Here is an 18,008-nt window from a genome sequence, read left to right on the forward strand (position 1 = left end):
TCTGCGTTGCTAATTTTTCCATGTGTGACCAGCTGTTCCCTTGTCTGTTAAGAACTCGCCTTCTCGTATTGATCAGAGCCTGATCTACCTGCAAAAACCTTTCGAATCATTAAAATATGCGTGAAAGCACGATTGCCATCAACATTCGATGGTTGCTCAAAGGCAGCGTGAAATCTTTGATATTTTATGGCTTTATGGCAAGCAGTTAGGCAGGTTTTCAGGTTGAGCAAAAACTGTGGCGACATAGGACGTCGTTGGGACACATCGGACCTTGAAACCATCGATGCCAACGTCTTTTCTTTCACATTTCTTAAAATTACCCCCTCAAGGAGGATTAAAACCCATTAGAGTCTAGTAAAGTAAATTCGACAGTTGTACTCCTACCACGTAAATCGAAAAAGTTGCCACCAAATTTTTCTCAGTTCTTACTTGGCGATGGTAACGTTGGTATTCTCACTAGTCACCGACTGACGAGCATCGTCCTCGTTACTTGCCTTGGATCTTCGGTCGCTCTAAAAAACCGATCAATGGTATCGGTATGATTTTCAAAATAGAAGACGTCAGGCTTCATTTCTGTACCACAATCAGCAATGCGTACGGTGATCTGAAAAAAGAATGATCAATAAGTAAAAGATTTACAAGACAGATCGCGTGGAAAGTGATGCTCGAATGGTAAGCGAGGTTTTGTGGTACTCTGCATTTGTCCCACCAACTTTCTACACCCAATCACATCTTCAGCCTCATGCACGCTCATTCATTAGCCTTATCTTACATATAATCACCGAAGAGCTGGCGCCCTCTTGATTCTGCAGGTGCTGTATACGAAAGTCGGTATATTAAGCAATTCTATTACAGGTGGATGGATTTTGAGAATGGATTTTCTGGAAAAAGCACAGAAAAACTAGAGTTATCAAAATCCAAATCGCATCAATTTGCGCCCACTCGTAAAAGATACTGTAAAGTTCTGTAAACGCTTGGGAATAGAAAATAAAATAGAAAAATGAATAATGATATACAAAATAGTTTGAGGTAGTGTCAGAAATAGACTGATTGTTTATTTTTGTGTTATATTATAAAATTTCTGGTATGAATTCGTTAATAACCACATAGGTAAATGGATAATCTATTTTTGACATTATTTCAAACTATGTTGTATATTATTTTTCATTCGTCTATTTTATTCCATTTCCAAGCGTTCGTAAAACGTTAAAGTACACAATATTATCTGATCATCGTTTTCGAAGTTACAATGAAGTAACTCTTTTTTATTTGCAAACCTCAGCAAACAAGTTCTTGTAAACAATTTGAATTTCACTGAATTGAAATCAGAGAACTCGTTGCAGAAACTAAAGATACGGTGAAACGTTACGGGTGTAAAATTACCACGGTATAAAGGATAGAATTGAAACTTTTCACGGAATATGTAAAGAAAGATATAAAATAAGGGAGGGTTTCCTGTTTGACGCTAGGCAAAGAGAAAGGATAGAGAGAGTCTGACAGTCGACTATCACTTTCCCCCGTAAAGGCAATGTGTTTAACCGAGCAAGCGATTCTTTACTGGAAGAAAGCAAGTGGGGCGGAAGAATTTACGTGGCTCTTAATCCCGCCGCTTAGAGGCCTCGGCAATATCGCTCTACTTCACATCTTTAGGGTAGGTAGCTGCTTTCTTTACACCTCGTTGTTCTCTCGCGTTGAATTATTCCCTTCTATTTCCACGCGAAGCAACGTTTGTACCTGTGTACATTTTTATTTTTTTAATTTTTTTTATTTTAGAATTTGCATTTTAATATCGATTGATTTAGTGCCGTATCCGTTTCCCGCGAACGTAGAATTTGCAGCTTTGGCCAAGAGCAGCTAAGAAATGAACTTCTGCGCCGGTCGAAACACAACCGCGATCATAAATTGTCGTCAAATTAAAATCGCATCGATTTGATTGAAGTTTAACGTACTAAATTCCTAAGGGATAAAACGTAACGGATAATCGTGTCGCGTAGCTCAGGCGTAATCGCGTATAAGAAAAGCGACTTTCGACGAGACCAGTCACGAGTATGAGCCACCGTCGGAGAGCTCAGCCTGGATATTTCCAGTGGCGCCGCGGAGCAATTGAAGCGCGAAAAGCTTCAAGCAGTCACCTCTTCTCACGTCGATCGATAAAGCAACGACAAACTACCCCAGGAGTGCCTCGCGCCACGTTTCAAAGTGCGGTAAGGTCGCGGCTTTTTTGATCCAACGCAACGTCGACGGAAGGTGAGTGAAAACCAAGTCCGCGGAAACGAGACGTCAAAAAAGTGTGTCGGGATTGTCAAGCCCAAGTGCCGACCGGCAAAGTCCGCGAGCTTTTCGGTGATTTCTTTCTTCCACCATGCGGAAGATCCGCGGATGCGGTGGAGGGATGACGTGCAGCGAAGAGTCTGCGAGGCAGGAAAAACGGAGAGACGAACGCATGCGTCCCGGAGACTCAATAAACATCTGGAGGAGCCAGAGTGTAATCCTTGGCCTGCGCTCTGGATTACCGTAGGAGTTTTCCTTTACTTTTTTGAGCGCCTGCTTCTTCGCCCTGCGCTTCGGGGACCGAACCCAGAGCGGAGAACGGAATCCGTCACATCCCCTGTTCGCCGTTTCCCCAGCGATCCGAGTCCCGTAGGTATATACAGGAATAGAAACGCGGTGAAACTTCGAGTGTGGAGTGTAACGGAGTAGGAAAACGGTCGAGACTATTAGTGACTTCGATCGGAGAACGAACGTCTTGCAGCGCGAGATTAAAGGGTCAGATTTATGTAAACGAGGGTCAGGCTTAGACGGATATAACCGAGGAATGTTTCTCTAGGAATTAAATAGCACAAAATTTTTCTAAACCTTTTTACTCAGCGCCGCGGGAATTCCTCGAGGGGATCGAGTTAGTCTTTAGGTTCGTCTGTTGTACATATATCCCGAGTCCAAGCACCTTCTCACCGTACTCGTACGAGATAGGAACTTGAATCGAAACAAGATGGAGTCCGTGCACTCAAGTCTCGGTATGTAGTCGGCTAATCCTTCGCCGGAGTCAAGTGGATGTGAAGATCCACTTCCAGGCACTCGGTATCATTTTTTCAACTCAATTATCGAGACAAGAGGCACATCGAAGAGATTGCGATGGCTGGTAGGTACCAAGGATTTTTTACGGGTAGCACGCCACCTCCAAACATAAAGTAGTATTGGAATAATGAGACACAAGTCACTGAGCGAAACTGGATTACAAATACATGCGAAGAAGGATGTTGGAACCGAATTTCCCGTCCTCCTCCGCACGAGCAATATATCGTCTTTTTGTAAAAATTGTGCCTTGTCGTTAGTTAGCTGGGCGCCGGTATACATACGTATAACGCAGGTACGTAACAAACTGTGCTGCATGTCTAGTCTGTAGTAAAGGCGACGACGAGACTTGCATACGTGGAATGTAAATAAAATACATTCAGAACCGTGCACGGAAAGCGACGCGAAGTGCTGAGTAAACGCCATAAGCCGTTCTAATTGAAACGTTCCACAAACGAGTGCATGTCACGAGTTCTTTATCCGATCCGGAGAAGAACCGGCATATTACATCCGTCATCCCGCAAGCCATACTTTTCTACCTCCACCGATTGCAAAGAGTCGTGATTAAAAATGTTCAGCGTTTGATTTCGTTTCCAGGGATCATTTTCTTTCAACTATAAAATGACAATACTGATCTGAAAATCAAGAGAAGAAACTATTAGCTTCGCAGCGATATTTAAACGCTGAAATTTGGCAAGCTCATTAGTGCGGATAATTATGAAGCACAACCGCATTGCATCTGGAGAGCGAAACGAGTGCGACACACTTGTCAGCAGAAGCCAAACATCATACGGCCGGGCTATCTTAACAGTAATCTCGTATCATGAGCAAGGACGTTATCGCTCCGAGCAAACAATTATCACTCTCTTGTCTGCAGGTCTCCTGTTCTCTTCCTCCGCGAGGCATGTACAACTGCATACATACTGTAATATACCCGCGATCATCAAGCAACGCCTCGGAGAGATTACTTTTGTTTTGATTATTCGGCACAAGGACTTCGGTAAAGACGTGAGAAAAATTTATACAGCAAGTGTAATGATAGGTACATAAATGAATAAAAAAAAAAAAACAGAGCGAGATTCGAATTTATCCACTTTACATAGCAAAGATAGTTGTGTGTGTGCGTGTGTGTGTATCTTTTATATGGATAGCGATGTTTAAAGAAAGTTGTTTTAAACGCGAGGGGAAGGAATTTTGACTTGCTAAACGATCCGCTGGCTTACGCATAATAATTATTTGCGCAGAGTTTAGGCCACGCTGTTTTACGACTTGTTGTGGACTCGAGTTGGCGATCCGAAACTGTTCCTTTATCCAGCCAGCAAAAATTAAAACAACTCGTCCTTAAATTTCCCGAGGTTACGTAAACCGGACCGTGAATTATTTTTCGAAAAAATACCTTACGCGTATGCTTGGAAGAAAAAAACATATCATCCCGGATGTAAATCCCTCGTGATCGAGTAATTCCCCGGTTGAGAGGTCAATCAAAAGAGAAGGAGTGGAAAGCTTTTAAAAAGTCGTTTACCTGCAATTCGTGCGGGTACAACAATTCCGAGCGCTTATGTAGGATCAAAACACCCGAAGCCACCATCGAAATTTCCGTGTCGTTTACCGCGTAGAGGATCAACCGTAGGGTGAACGGTTATCGCCAAGGCTTAATGTAATCTAATTACATCGATCCTCTCTCGACTTTTCGCGGGTATATTTCATCGTTCCAGCCCGGATCGCAGATATCTCGAACAAGCGTATTCGACGTCTTAATGCCTTCGATGCGACTTGACCTTACATAATAAGGTACGTGTACCAGTTATCTACACGCTTAGACCCAACTATCGACCCTTTTCTTTTCTACGATTATAAACTGACGGCACAAATTGTCAATTTCTCGACTATTAGAGCAAATTTGTTGATTAGTAATTTTCGTTAGACTCGTTGTTAGACTTTAAGAGGAGCTGATAAAAATTTTTCGCACAATCTTCCGCGACATTCCTCGTCTAGTTTCGCAGTATTTACAGGGTATAAAATATCGGGGGCATTCATACGTCGTTACTTTTGAACCCCGGCCTTGCCTAACGACGAGCACTCAGTCTTTACTTAATTGTGGAAATCCTGGAGGAGGAGAAGCGAGGTGAGACCCGGGTCTCGTTGGGTCGTCGCACGGTTAGCGCCCCCGGTTGAACCGCCCCTCCTCCGTCAGCTTCACATCTCGGTTTCCGGAGAATTAGACGCAGAACGCGCTCACCTAGCTCTTATTCCACTCGGCGCCGCTCGCCGTACTTCGCGTGGAGCCTCCATTAAATTCATTAGGCCATTAGTGGCTGCAGCCCTCCAAGATGGCCACCGTCGCCTTGGCAACGAACCCGCCGTCGGCGAGGGTGGGTCTTGCCATGTAATTAGATTCAACGAGCTCGCGGAGGGTGTCGGAGCTGGCGAACCTAGGACGAGGAGTGGAAGGTGGTGGTCCTGGAGGGTGAGGCGGGGGTAAGGGAGGAGGGCTACTCTTCACTATCCCCAGAGTGGATCTCACTATCTTCTTCCTCCAGCAGAGATAATTGTACGTCACTCCCTTCCCGCCTTCCTTCTTTCCTTCAAGTGCCGCCTTGCAGCCTCGAGGGGAGGGTTCGAGGGGGTGAAAATTCATGCAAACTAATTCAGGAACGTATTGACCTTGAGCCGTAAAAACTTCTCCCGGTTTAAATCCCGTTTTTAGCGTTTCGACGCCGCGCGTCGGATCTTCGGCTTTGATTCCCGCGATCTCTGCCCCCGGACTTTTTTTTTTTTATCTCCGGTTAATTAGCCCCGTCGTTTTGCGGTTACCTAATTACCGATCCAACTTTGAATCCATACATCGATCTTGACGTTTCAACGCCAACCTCGCCTCCTCTGCCGCGAATAATCCAATACCTTATCCAAGAATCGTCTCTCTTTCCTGCGGTGCAACGAAAATCCTCTCCGATATCGATTCGACAGGCAAGAATAGAAGATACAACGTTTTTTTTTCTTCGCACAGTTTCTCACCGCGCGATCCTTCACGAGAGCTCCGCGTTTTTGGAAATTGAATTTTTCTCGGCTCATCGCGTTCAATAGGCTGGAGCGGTTCTCCAGACTTCGTGATATTGACCCTGCTTCGAATCTAAACCTTCAGATCGCGAGGCGACTGCCGCGCGTGCTTCAACTTTACTGTCGGTGAAAAATACCGAAAATACGAAGAGGGAATGCACCTGCAGGATGCTTTGAAGTGAAGAGGATAATCCCTCCTCGCACGACGCTGCATAAGCCCCCTTGATTTAGACGACACCGAGGAATATTTTAAGATTCTCATTTCGCCTCTGTGCTCCTCTACACTCGCCCCCGCCTGCATCCCGAGCCTTTCGTCTTCCACCGCAACTGTTCCGACTCACCCTCCTCGCCGTTTTACGGGTCCTTTTGCCACGCGGTGATCGTTCGTTAAATATAACAACTCCGAAAGATCCCCGAAATTCTTTTACAGTTACGTACAGCAAAGTTTGAGTTGAAAATATCCGAAATTCGTAACCATTATTTTTGACTTTGGTAGAAAGAGAAGCGTTACAGGTATTATCGACGAAATTACGAAGACATAGATTATTCGCCAGATATCTTAATAGATATAGTTCGGTATATAAGGTGAAGTAATCTGAATCCCGGTTTAAGCCCTCAATTTCACTAGAGTAAAAGCACAGGCGAAAGCGCGATAAAATGGCTTCTTATTCTCGCGTTTATATTCAATCCGGGGCCGACTTGGTAACCACAAAGGGCTCCATTCGAAACACGTTAGTAGATTCCGTATATAACTGTAGAGCGTAGCTAAAAAAAAAAACAAGAAGGAACAGAAAGAGAGAGAGAGAGAGACGAGCCGAAGAGGAAGAGAAAAAGAAATCGCAAAGACCCGACCTGCAGACCGAAGAAAATAGGAACTCGTGACCGCGCGATGCATTATGCATCATCGGTCTGAGCTTCGTATGCATCTATGCATGGGGGCTTGATGCATGTCAACGTTATACCGAATATCCCGAAGGATTTAATGGTCAAGTATCAGGCGTCTCTCTCCTTTCTTTGAGATTCCGGAGGATGAAAAACGCGTGAAAAAAGTGAAAACCGCAGAATACCGATGACTGGACTCAACGTCCGATTTGTTTTACAATCGGATTATACCGCTGATTAACCCTTACATAATCGCACACGCGTGACACATACGATCCGAATACCTGTTGTGATTCTGATTACGTGACGCTGTGCGCTGGCTGTGCAGACTGTTGCGTAGGTGTAGGTATGACCAATGTCAAACGTCAATTTACCACGTCGAGTTGACGTTGAATCGCCTAGTGCGTCACTGCAGCGACGTGAACGTTGACACTTTAATTCACGTGCAAATGAAGCGCCAGCTCTTCCTTCGTTAGCATTGAAATATACCTAACCGCGTCAAACTGCTTTGCAGAAGGGGGGGGCTCGAGATCATTCGGCGATTTTAATCCTGGATCCGGATTACGCGTTTCGAAAGTTGAGTAGCAACAATAGCAAACAACGGAGTTTCGCGTATTCTGGTTCAGCCGGAAGTCATTCGCCAAATTATAACCAATTTCTTCTAATCGATAGGTTTTCGCGACGCTGCAGGTATACCTCGCAAATCCTGCTGCGCGATTTTTCCACATTTATGACGTTTCCGCTTACGTCTAGGGTGCTGAATACCTATCAATAAATTTCGTTTTATCACCGTTTCGCTCTCATCTTTGTAGCATATATGGGATGTTATAGTATATTCCTGCAGTATTTATTCGCGATACACGTGTATGTAACCGTTCGGGGTAGCATTAACACTGTAGGTATCCTTCGTTCACGACGATCCGATACACATTTCCACTCTGCATGTCATACGTCATATCGTTCGGCGATTTAAGTGGGGGGAGTGCAGCTTGGACGGACTAAAATCATACCTATTTTTAGGAGTTTGTTTTTAAAGAAGATGAAAAGACTTTGAGCAATTTGATTTTGCGAGCTTTATTGTTCATAGTTTCAAGAACAGTTTAGAATTTTTTCATTGAAATTAATAACAAAATGACGACATAGCGCATACAAATAGCGAACGACAACGTTTTCAATCCGATGACGCAGATTCTGCGGTAAGTTTTTATTCGATCGACTTGAAATTGTGTCACAATCTTTAAAACTTGTTTATCGGTTCGAGCCTGTTCACTGACTTTTGTATTTCAATCCCAAACTTTTTTTGCATATATTTTTTTTAACAACTTTTTCTTTACAATCGTACATATTTGACATATTTTTACTATTTGTTGCAAGTTGGGACAGCGATGTCAGAAGATGCGCCACTGCAAAAACCCTCGAGTTCGGAATCGTTCGCTACTTATATACCCCGTGCCTCCGTTTCTTTATTAATTTCAACGAAAAAATTCTGAAACGTTCGTGTAACTATGAATAATAGAGCCCTCAAACTTAAATTGGTCCTAGCGTTTTCATTTTCTTAAAAAAAAAAGCTCCTAGGAATAGGAATGATTTTAGACCGTCAAAGCTGTACTCCACCCTTAACGCCATACGTTTGCGCAGAGAATTTCTAGCAAAAAAAGTTCAAAACACGGGGTTATCCAGAGTAAACAAAAAAAAAAAAATCCGTCAAAAATATATATCCGAGAAAGTCGCAAAGGTTACCCTTCAAAGATCATCAGCGTTGAAACGATTCGCGGTGTTCCTTTTCTGCCAGCTTCTGCGGTATTTAAGCCCCCGAGAATTTATATCGGGCCAGAGTTTCTCCGCTACGGTCTGCGGTCACTGACGGATGGGGCTGCGATGGTCTAGCGATGAGTTTGCGATCGGAAAAGCTAAAGACACCGGGGATGGCTGCGGGGGTGGAACCGGGGCTGCTGGCTACGGCTGCGGCAGCTCGTACCGGTAATAAATAACTTTTGCGGCGTCTTGATCCACTCTGTACGGTACGCGAAAGCCTGCAGCCACGGAACGGTAATTGGCCGACAATCGCCAGCCACCCCCACCACCCCCTGCAGACCTGCGGACGCTTTGCTCCAGAAGGGATTTGGCGGAAATGCGTCGGAAACCGAACGAACTGCAAAAATCCGTCGCAATAATTTCAGCAGCGCGATATTTGATTGCCTGTGAGGTTGCATTTTTATTTCGATCCGAAAGTTCGAACTCGTTCCGTTATATCGATTTCTCTGATCGTCGGACAAAGTCGATTGTTGATTGATCTTGGCATATTTCAAAATCACCACATAATTCAACCCGTGGTGCTTATAAAAAAAATTACTCTTTTTAAACATTCTCTAAAACAACTTCTTTTCGCCGCTTACGAACTCGGGAGCTTGAGAAATAGCTTCGAGAACAAACAATCGACTCGATTAATTCATAAAGAGGTACGATTAGGGCGAAAGACGAAAAGCCGTCAGATTTCAGGAGAGTGTAACATCGTTTCAAAGTAGTGTGACATTTTGTCTGACGAATAATCAATAGTACGTTAGATAAAGCTTTAGATTAGAGGTGGATGCCAACGCTGCATGATGGATGCGTGCCGCACTTCTATCTGTTTCGTATATAGAATGACGCGATCCTGTACGTGGCGTCGCGTCGATGGGACCGGAAAACGAGGCAGTAAATCACTTGGAATTTTCCAAGCGATAGTTGTAGAAAATTCAGCGAGGCACGGATAACGAAATTCGAGTTATCGGGGAGAGAAAACAGCAACGAGATTCGTGAAACGAACGAAACGTCGATCGCGCCGAGACGCAAGCGTGTTATCGTCGTGATCTCTGCGTGATAACTAGAGCGTATTTGCGTGTAACGCGTAACGACGAGCAAACAGAGGTGTTCGTACATTTTGGCGAGAGAACGTTCTCCGCCGGTTGTAAGTTTCTGCTCCGGGGTATCCGCAGTTAAATCGTTCAATTGTTATATTTGCTATTCCGTTCTTTCCCGTTATTGCGATAGAGAATATCAAACGCCGCGGTTACGCCACTGGGGCAAGAGAGATAAGGCCCCGAAGATGTTGGCGCAGATAAAACCGACGCCTATCTTTATTACCTCCAGCAAGAGCCGCGTTACCCAAGTTAAAAGTTAATTGCCATTTTATCTGAGAGCGAGAGACGCGCGTCCCGCTAGCAACGAGCTGTACCTCAACTGTAAAACACGGCTATCTCATTCCCTGCAACGCGAGAGGAGACAAAAAGGACGTAAAATTATTCAAGAAAAATACGTGAACGAGAAGAGATTATACCATTTGCCTAGACAACAAATCATCCTAGAGTTTACGATGCAGCCTACTAAACATCTCTACACTATATGTGTACAATATGCGCAAATCTACCCACATGAAACGTTGAACCAACTCACATTTGTACCCGTTGTAGCAGTCAATCTTGTACGGGGCATAAAGACGCAAAGCCTTTCGGTAAACAGAATTTCGCACACTCTGTACGTGGACGAGCTGTAATTATTATGCCGGGATGATAAGATCTGTCTAGGCACTCGTATAATTGCTGTTTGCCTTCTAATCAAACATTTCCCAGCTGCAATATATTTAGTTTTATGTAATCTCGTCAAGTGTGTAAGACTGTTTCAACGAAGACTTGAATTTTAGTTGATATAACCTGTAGGGAAGTCGTCTTTTATTTTTAACCTGCATATAATATAAGCGCCAATCGTCACCAAAAATATTCCACCCAAACGCGTTCGTTTACATTGATAAATGATACCTGAAATAAAATACCACCGTACATAAGATTCTTCCATAATGTCATCAACGTCGATGGCTAATTGAGATACGAAATGATTTACAATCCGACCGACAATACGCAATTCACGTATGTGCAATAAACGATTAATCTATTTTTCCACGATACGTTCTCAAAATAAGAACATAAAAACACGTATATCGATATTCGAAGAAAACCTTTTACCCATTTACAGCGACAAACGCGAACTAACGAGCAGGTAAAAAGTCGGTTAGACGAACCGACGTTACTTTTGAGCACCCGTTTATACCGAGGTAAAGTTTTCTCGTTGGGTATATGAGTCGGGAGCAATGAATTCTGCAACAGTCGTCAAAGTCTCGGGGACGGGCAAATTGGTAGGATATTCTTCTGCAGACAATAAACGACCGGTTTAAATTCCGTCCCTCGCGAGCCAACCAGCCAAGACTGACTTGGGTAATTCGAAATTTGGGTACCCCGACACTATAGTCCCAGTTACCGAGAAACCCGGGACATTTAAATGAGCATCGGAAGGGCAAAGTGCGATCCCAGTCAACCCCCCCTAACAGTGGGACCTCCGCTAAGAATATACGCCGACATCATCCCCAGGTCCCGGGTCTTCCTGGTCCGTTCTCCAACTATACCTACCTTTCCTCCGCCTGGATATATATCTATATATATATATATATGTATGTATACATGCGCCAAAGACCTCGTCTCACTTCCGCCTCTACAGGGTGGCTGGACAAAAAAAATTTCCCTCAACATCCCGCAGGCAACTTTATTCCTGCACGTGACTTGGATTAGAAAGATGTTTGAATTTCGAAAGCGTCAAAACGAATGAAACGTAGTACCGATCAGTGAAACTCGCGCCTCTGGTACGATTTTGCACCGAGATTTTCAAATCTTTGAACACCCTGTACGTGTGTCGCCCCGTTTCTCGGCGTATTATTATACCGAACCCCGTAGCAGTGCTGCCGTTGAGATCCACGGATTTACCCAGAGAATAAAACCCGATACGCGGGTAATGCTGGTGAATATGCTACGCCTCCCCCCTCGACCTCCCTCCACCTGCCCATCCGCCACCGTCATCTTACCCCCTACACCATCGTCGTCGCACCGTCAGCCTTCTGGTCCAATCGTCTGCACACAACATCTTCATACACTCGGGGTATGTTTACCCTCTTTCCTTGTCCGCAAACAATCTCGAGTCATTCTCCACCGTTTCAATGTGATTGCGTTTACGACAATAAAGAAAAACGATCCCTGCCAATCCGCAGATTGTTTCGAAGAGTTGATAAAATTTTTGACAATTATGGATAAGCCGTTGATTCGGGTTGTGTACTTAAAGAACCTGCTTATTGAAGGAAAATTTATATGGAGTCAATTGTCGCGGTAATATTAAAGGTGGTTTTGCGGTTTTTATCCTGTATTGCATGCGATTTTGAACTGGGTTAATTGTTTCGAGTAAGAGTTGATTCAATTTCCCAAACGATTAAAATTATAAAAATTCAATCACGTTTTGAAAACCTCAATCATTTATATCGACAAAAAAAATTCTACAATACGACTAAACGAACGAAATTACGGGTTGACTCGAACTAATTTCAGTTTATCCGTCGATCGACAGTTGAAATCAGATAATTGACTAATTTGAAACCTAACACACAGCATTATTGAATAATTTGCTGAATAATTCTGATTTCATCGTGTCTGTTCAACCGGCATCATTTACGAAAATGACGTCCAGTATACTAAAACGAGTTTGACAAGTCCGTTAATTACGACAAACCGTTGCCGATTAGTTCTAGATTGAAAGAAATGGATTCTTTGAGAAAAACAATTCAACTGTTAACAAAATCGGCTCCCGTTATCTCGAACATCTCGGAACGATCTACACAACTGTAATTTAACTAACGACACCTCGCAGTGTCTCGAAGTCATCGACGCATAATTACGAACGTCCGAGCGATATTGGTCCAGGAATTACATGTACAGAGATCGACAGACGGATTCACGCGTATATATATACATACATATATATATATATATATGCGTAAATTCAAGGGGGGACGGACCGCGGTGTTCGGGGAACAGACAGGGGGTTGGGATTACGTAATGGGGAACATACGGATCATAATATATCGTAATGGATATAACATTAGCGAGCGACGACGATACTGCAGTGTAATACGCGTTTAGTTTAGTTTGCGTGTTGGGGTTACCAAGTCTGTCCTTTCCAGCCCAGCCGCCTCACTGGTACCCCAAACGCGGTGAACCCCGCTTCCACTGACAGAGAGAGGGTGCATAATTTATCACCCCTTGGTCCACCCCTGCAGCCTCCCTCGCTTACCCTTCCCCCCCCCCCCCGCCCCTCCCCACCACTCCCGTCTCCTACCCTCACCACCGAAACTTCTCTTCACCGTTCGCGATCTCTCTCTTCTCGGTCCGTATAAGCAGCGTAATAGGGAACGTGCCCACCGCTATTCCGATGGTGTCTGTGCGTCGAATGCCAGCTAATAAATGTACACGTATTTAGGGACAAATCTATACATACATATATATATATATATATGTATATATATATATATGTATATATGTATGAAACACGTGATCGCGAAGATGCAGAAGCACTGCAGATGCTGGCAAGAGGGACGGATGGATGCCAATTTGCATTTGCAATGAAATTATTATACGTATAGGAGTCGTTAGCACCCTGCACAGACTGTGGAACCTGTACCCGCGAGTAAAACGGATGAATAGTTGATTACTTTGGGGGATGAAGGACGAAGGGATAGGAGGGTCTCCAATGCTAATCGCCTAAGGAGTTTTAGAAAATATCAGGCAGGGCTACATTGTTTTGCTTTCAAATGAATTAGCGTCGTTAAATTCTCGCTCTGTCTGTTGTTCTGCGTTGTTCAATTTCGGAAATCAACGATAAAAGAGCCGAATGAATTGGACAGTCGTAACGTTTTCGTTCCGGAATTTATGCGGAAGCTAAGGATATTCAGTTGTTTCTGTTGGCTTCGACGATGTCTCGCTATTCAAACACACCGCGGATGGCCATTACTACAATCCACGATTCATTGCCGAAACTGTTACAGTTATGGACCATTCGTCACAACTGTGAATTAATTATTGCACGGTCGTTTGTTTAACCGCCGTGTATCGCGACACCATGACAATAGCATTTCAACAAGCTGTATATTCGTCCTTTGACTGAAAAAACTATAATTAATTGATTTTTCAAACTTATACCAGTTTCAAGTCTCAAAAAATAATGGCAATCCGATTAAGGTAGTGTTTTTATTTATATATATATATATATATATTTATATATATATATCTCAATTATATCTGGTGTTAAATATCCTTTTAATAAAAGTCTTCAACCCGTGAAGCTGACAAAACGTTTAAGCAGGAGGCATATTGAGACAGCGTCAACAATAATAACTGGTATCGAGAATGATTAAATAGTCCAAACACAAACCCAGTCACAGAGATCCGAGAAGCTTTTCTTCGAGCGGCTTTTTCACCCCTTTTTATATATTTCTGTTTCTTTTTCCGGCAACGAAAATAACCAGAGGGAGTCAAATTTTTGTAGATACAGGTAAACATGCTTCCGGAGATATTTGTATAAGAAAAACCAACAAACAAACAAGCAATAATTTACGACGTTGTATTAAATGCGGATTGAAGACGGAAGCCAAGGATAATCTACAGGCGAGGAAAATATTGAAAATACACCGATTAAGGCTACGAGTAGAATAGAATTGGTTTTTATTGTGACTAGATTACAAACGGAACCCTTCGACGATTGCCCGTCGAGTTTTATATAAGGAACGCGTACACATGGAGCGAGTGAGTGATTCAAAGGATCGGTATAGATTATTATTATTATTATTATTATTGTTATTATTATTATTATTATTAATCTTATTATTATTATTAACTCGTTTCTCGTCTCTTTTTTCCTTTACTCCGTTGGTCTTAATTTTATACAACGAACGCACGTACATGAAACTTTATATTATACCTCGACGTTTTCCACACAGCCCGGCATACAGTCACTCGCTTGAAGATAAAATTTTTGCATGACGCACGTTACTTCGACGAACATTTTGTACGACATCGGTATTCGTGTAAAACAGCTGCAGTCGTTTTTCGTGCACTGTTTACCTCATACAACATATGGCTAGGGATTTGCGCGCATCGTTTGGCCTTTAAACCGTTAAATCTTACACTTATTCCTCTGCATCTTTTTCGCCTGGCTGCTGTCAACGATTTCGACGTATATCTCACCTTCGTCGATCTTAATTCAATTATTTCTGATCGCGAATTAGTTACATTCGGTAACCAAAAATAGAGCTAACGTAACTTTATCTTGGATTCTTTGAATTTTCAAACGACCAATCAACAACGTTCAACTCCAAGCTTTTAAGGAAATCGTATTTTTGATAAGTCGCAGCGCGGACCTTCGAAGAATTTCCTCGTCGGCCATATAAATCCGAGTACTTTACAACGAGACTCTGATCACCCGCAACGAAAGATTGACCCTTTTCTTTTCAACATGCATCAACCTTTGCGAAGAAGAGGAAAAAGAATATTTCACAGACCACGATCGAGACCAAACATCGCGTAAAGATATAGAATATTGTTTATATAATTATTCATTAGTAGCAATAGTATGTATGTCGTAGGATACGGCCAACTACTAGAATAATCTGTGCTCGTTATAGATATACTGTACACCACGAGTCGCTTTTTGCAAAACAGCCCGACGCCTATCGACGGCTATCCATCCCTTAACGACCTAACATTTGGTATTTGCTGAACGTTTATATTTGTATTATTCACGTATTATTGTTATTAATTCATTATTATTGTTGTTGTTGTTGTTGTTACATCTACTACTGTTGGTTTCAATACCGCATAATTATTATAATTGTTACTATTATCATTATTATTATTATTATTATTAGTAATGGTATCGTTACCATCATTATCATCATCATTATCATTAATAATATTATTACCATTGTTATCAATATTATCATCGCCCTCATCATGACCACCATCACCATCAGAATCATCATCATCGTCACCATCACCTTCATCATCGTCATCATCGTCATCGTCGTCATCAACCATCATCGCCACCACCATCATCATCATCATCATCATCATCATCATCATCATCATCATCATCATCGCCACCACCACCATCATCATCATCATCATCATTATCATCATCATCATCATCACCATCACCATCATCATCATCATCATCATCATCATCGCCACCACCACCATCATCACCACCATCATCATCATCATCATCATCATAATCATCATTAATCATCATCATCATCAAACTTATCATCATCATTATTATTATAATTATTACTATTAATATACGATCATTACGATTTATTTCATGACCTTGACATAATAATATAACAATTTGGTATACATATTATATTCGCACGCCGTATGGGTGCCTACTATACAGTTATCTACAGAGTAGTGAGTAAAGCAACGCGATCCGTACGAGAATTCAACATAGAATATAATTTATACATATCGAGCGTACACGATCAACGAATAATCGCGATCCGCGACGACACCTGCATTCATTTCCATAAAAACAATTCGTGTTTTAGAAATTTGGAAATAGAACCCTCGCTACCCATTCGCGTCGTAGAACCTACCTATCCAGCTCTCCTTCGTCGTCTCCGTGCATCGGCAATTCGGCAGGTACCGGATTCCAGCGAAACCTATGCATGAAAAGAAGAAATTCCATCCTACTGGAGACCGCGGTTTTCATCCCTCGGTAGGGCCAGCTGCTGGGGTCCGTTGGCGACCGAGGGCGCCGTCCAGCAGTCGAGGAGGGTTGGCCAGTAGCTGGCGGCTGCGGCGGTGGTGGCCGCGTGTTGCCAGTAACCGGCGAGTCCCGCGCCTCCCGCGGGGGTGCGTCCGTCGTCCTGAAAGGCCCTGGGGTCCGCCGCCGAGGGTTCCTCGTCGTAGAGAAGATACGGCGAGGGCGATGCCGTCGACGATGGCGTCGACGACAGGGCGGGCGAGGCGGCGGACCGGGGCCTGGGTCACTCGGTCTGAAGCTGGTGACCCTTGCCCCCGTTGCTCCCGTGGGCTACGCCGGTTCCTCCGGCCTGCGATACGGCCGTCGCGGGTGTCTGGTGGGGGCTCGACGCAGCCCCCGCCTCGCCTCAGACCTGGGCCCTGGCCGTCGCGTTCCCGTGTTCGGGTCCCGGCGAGTGGGGGTTGGTACCCGTCGTCAGGGCGTACTGGCAGGCGCTGAGGCCCCCGACCGACGAGGCCCTCGAGCTTACGGGGCTGATGCTGCCCCCGGTGGTCCCAGTCGTACCTCCCGTGCTGTACGGACTCCCGCTGAAACCGCTGCTGTGCTGCTTCGCCTTGAGCCGCAGCGAAGCGATGCTGCTCGACATGACGTTGCACGTTTCCGGCGCCGCCGCCGTCCTGTGGTGCGGCGTGTAGACCGGGGGTCCGTAGGGGTGGGGCGCGGCCGGCGCCGCGTAGGGGCACGCCGCCCCCGAGGCAGCGACCGGCGAGCCGGCGACCCCCAGGCCCGAGCCCATCCCCGGAAGCATCGAGGTCGCCGCCTGACCCACCGACACGGACATTCCGCCCACGTGGCTTCCGGCGACGGACGTCGCCGCGGCGTTGAAGCAGTTCACCGGGCTGACCTGGGCGTGATGGTGGTGGTGGGAGGCCGTCGGTACGACCGAACCCAAGGGGTTCACGGGCCACGGAAAGCTCTTGCTGCTGAGGGGTGAGGGCACCTTGGCCGCCCAGTTGTTGTAGGAACTGTACGAACTGTAGAGGGCGTCGGCGTCGGGAAAGGGCTGGGTCATGAAGCCGTTCAGACTGGCGGTACCGAAGCCGGACTTGAAGTCCGCGGCCGCGGCCGCGGCGGCGTTCATCGCGTTGCGTTCCCGCTTGCGCCACTTCGCTCGTCTGTTCTTGAACCACACCTGAAACCAGAGGCATGAAAAATGTGTAGGGAGGTTTACCTCAAGCTGGAATATTACAGTAACGCATCGCGGCGGGGATCTTTCACGCGGGATCGCGTGCGCCGCCACAAGCCCCCGACGGCGGCTCTTCTCCGACGGAAACCTCGCGTCAGCATTTTCCAGCCCTTGGTTCTCGGGGCCGGGAGGCGTACGT

The 18,008-nt window shown here is 44.7% G+C and overlaps 1 protein-coding gene across 3 annotated transcripts in view; it reads right to left on the bottom strand.

Annotated features, from left to right (window-relative positions):
• Nucleotides 1-16,761: 16,761 nt before the first annotated feature.
• Nucleotides 16,762-18,008, bottom strand: part of LOC124174337 (pituitary homeobox homolog Ptx1) — a 40,297-nt gene continuing 39,050 nt past the window's right edge. For all 3 annotated transcript variants that reach the window (XM_046553383.1, XM_046553382.1, XM_046553380.1), the window contains exon 4: nucleotides 16,762-17,815. In XM_046553383.1, coding sequence (XP_046409339.1) covers nucleotides 17,030-17,815 — 786 coding nt within the window. In that variant the 3' untranslated portion in view covers nucleotides 16,762-17,029. The remainder of the gene's footprint in view (nucleotides 17,816-18,008) is intronic.

This window comes from Neodiprion fabricii, chromosome 1, assembly GCF_021155785.1.
Source record: "Neodiprion fabricii isolate iyNeoFabr1 chromosome 1, iyNeoFabr1.1, whole genome shotgun sequence".
NCBI lineage: Eukaryota > Metazoa > Arthropoda > Insecta > Hymenoptera > Diprionidae > Neodiprion > Neodiprion fabricii.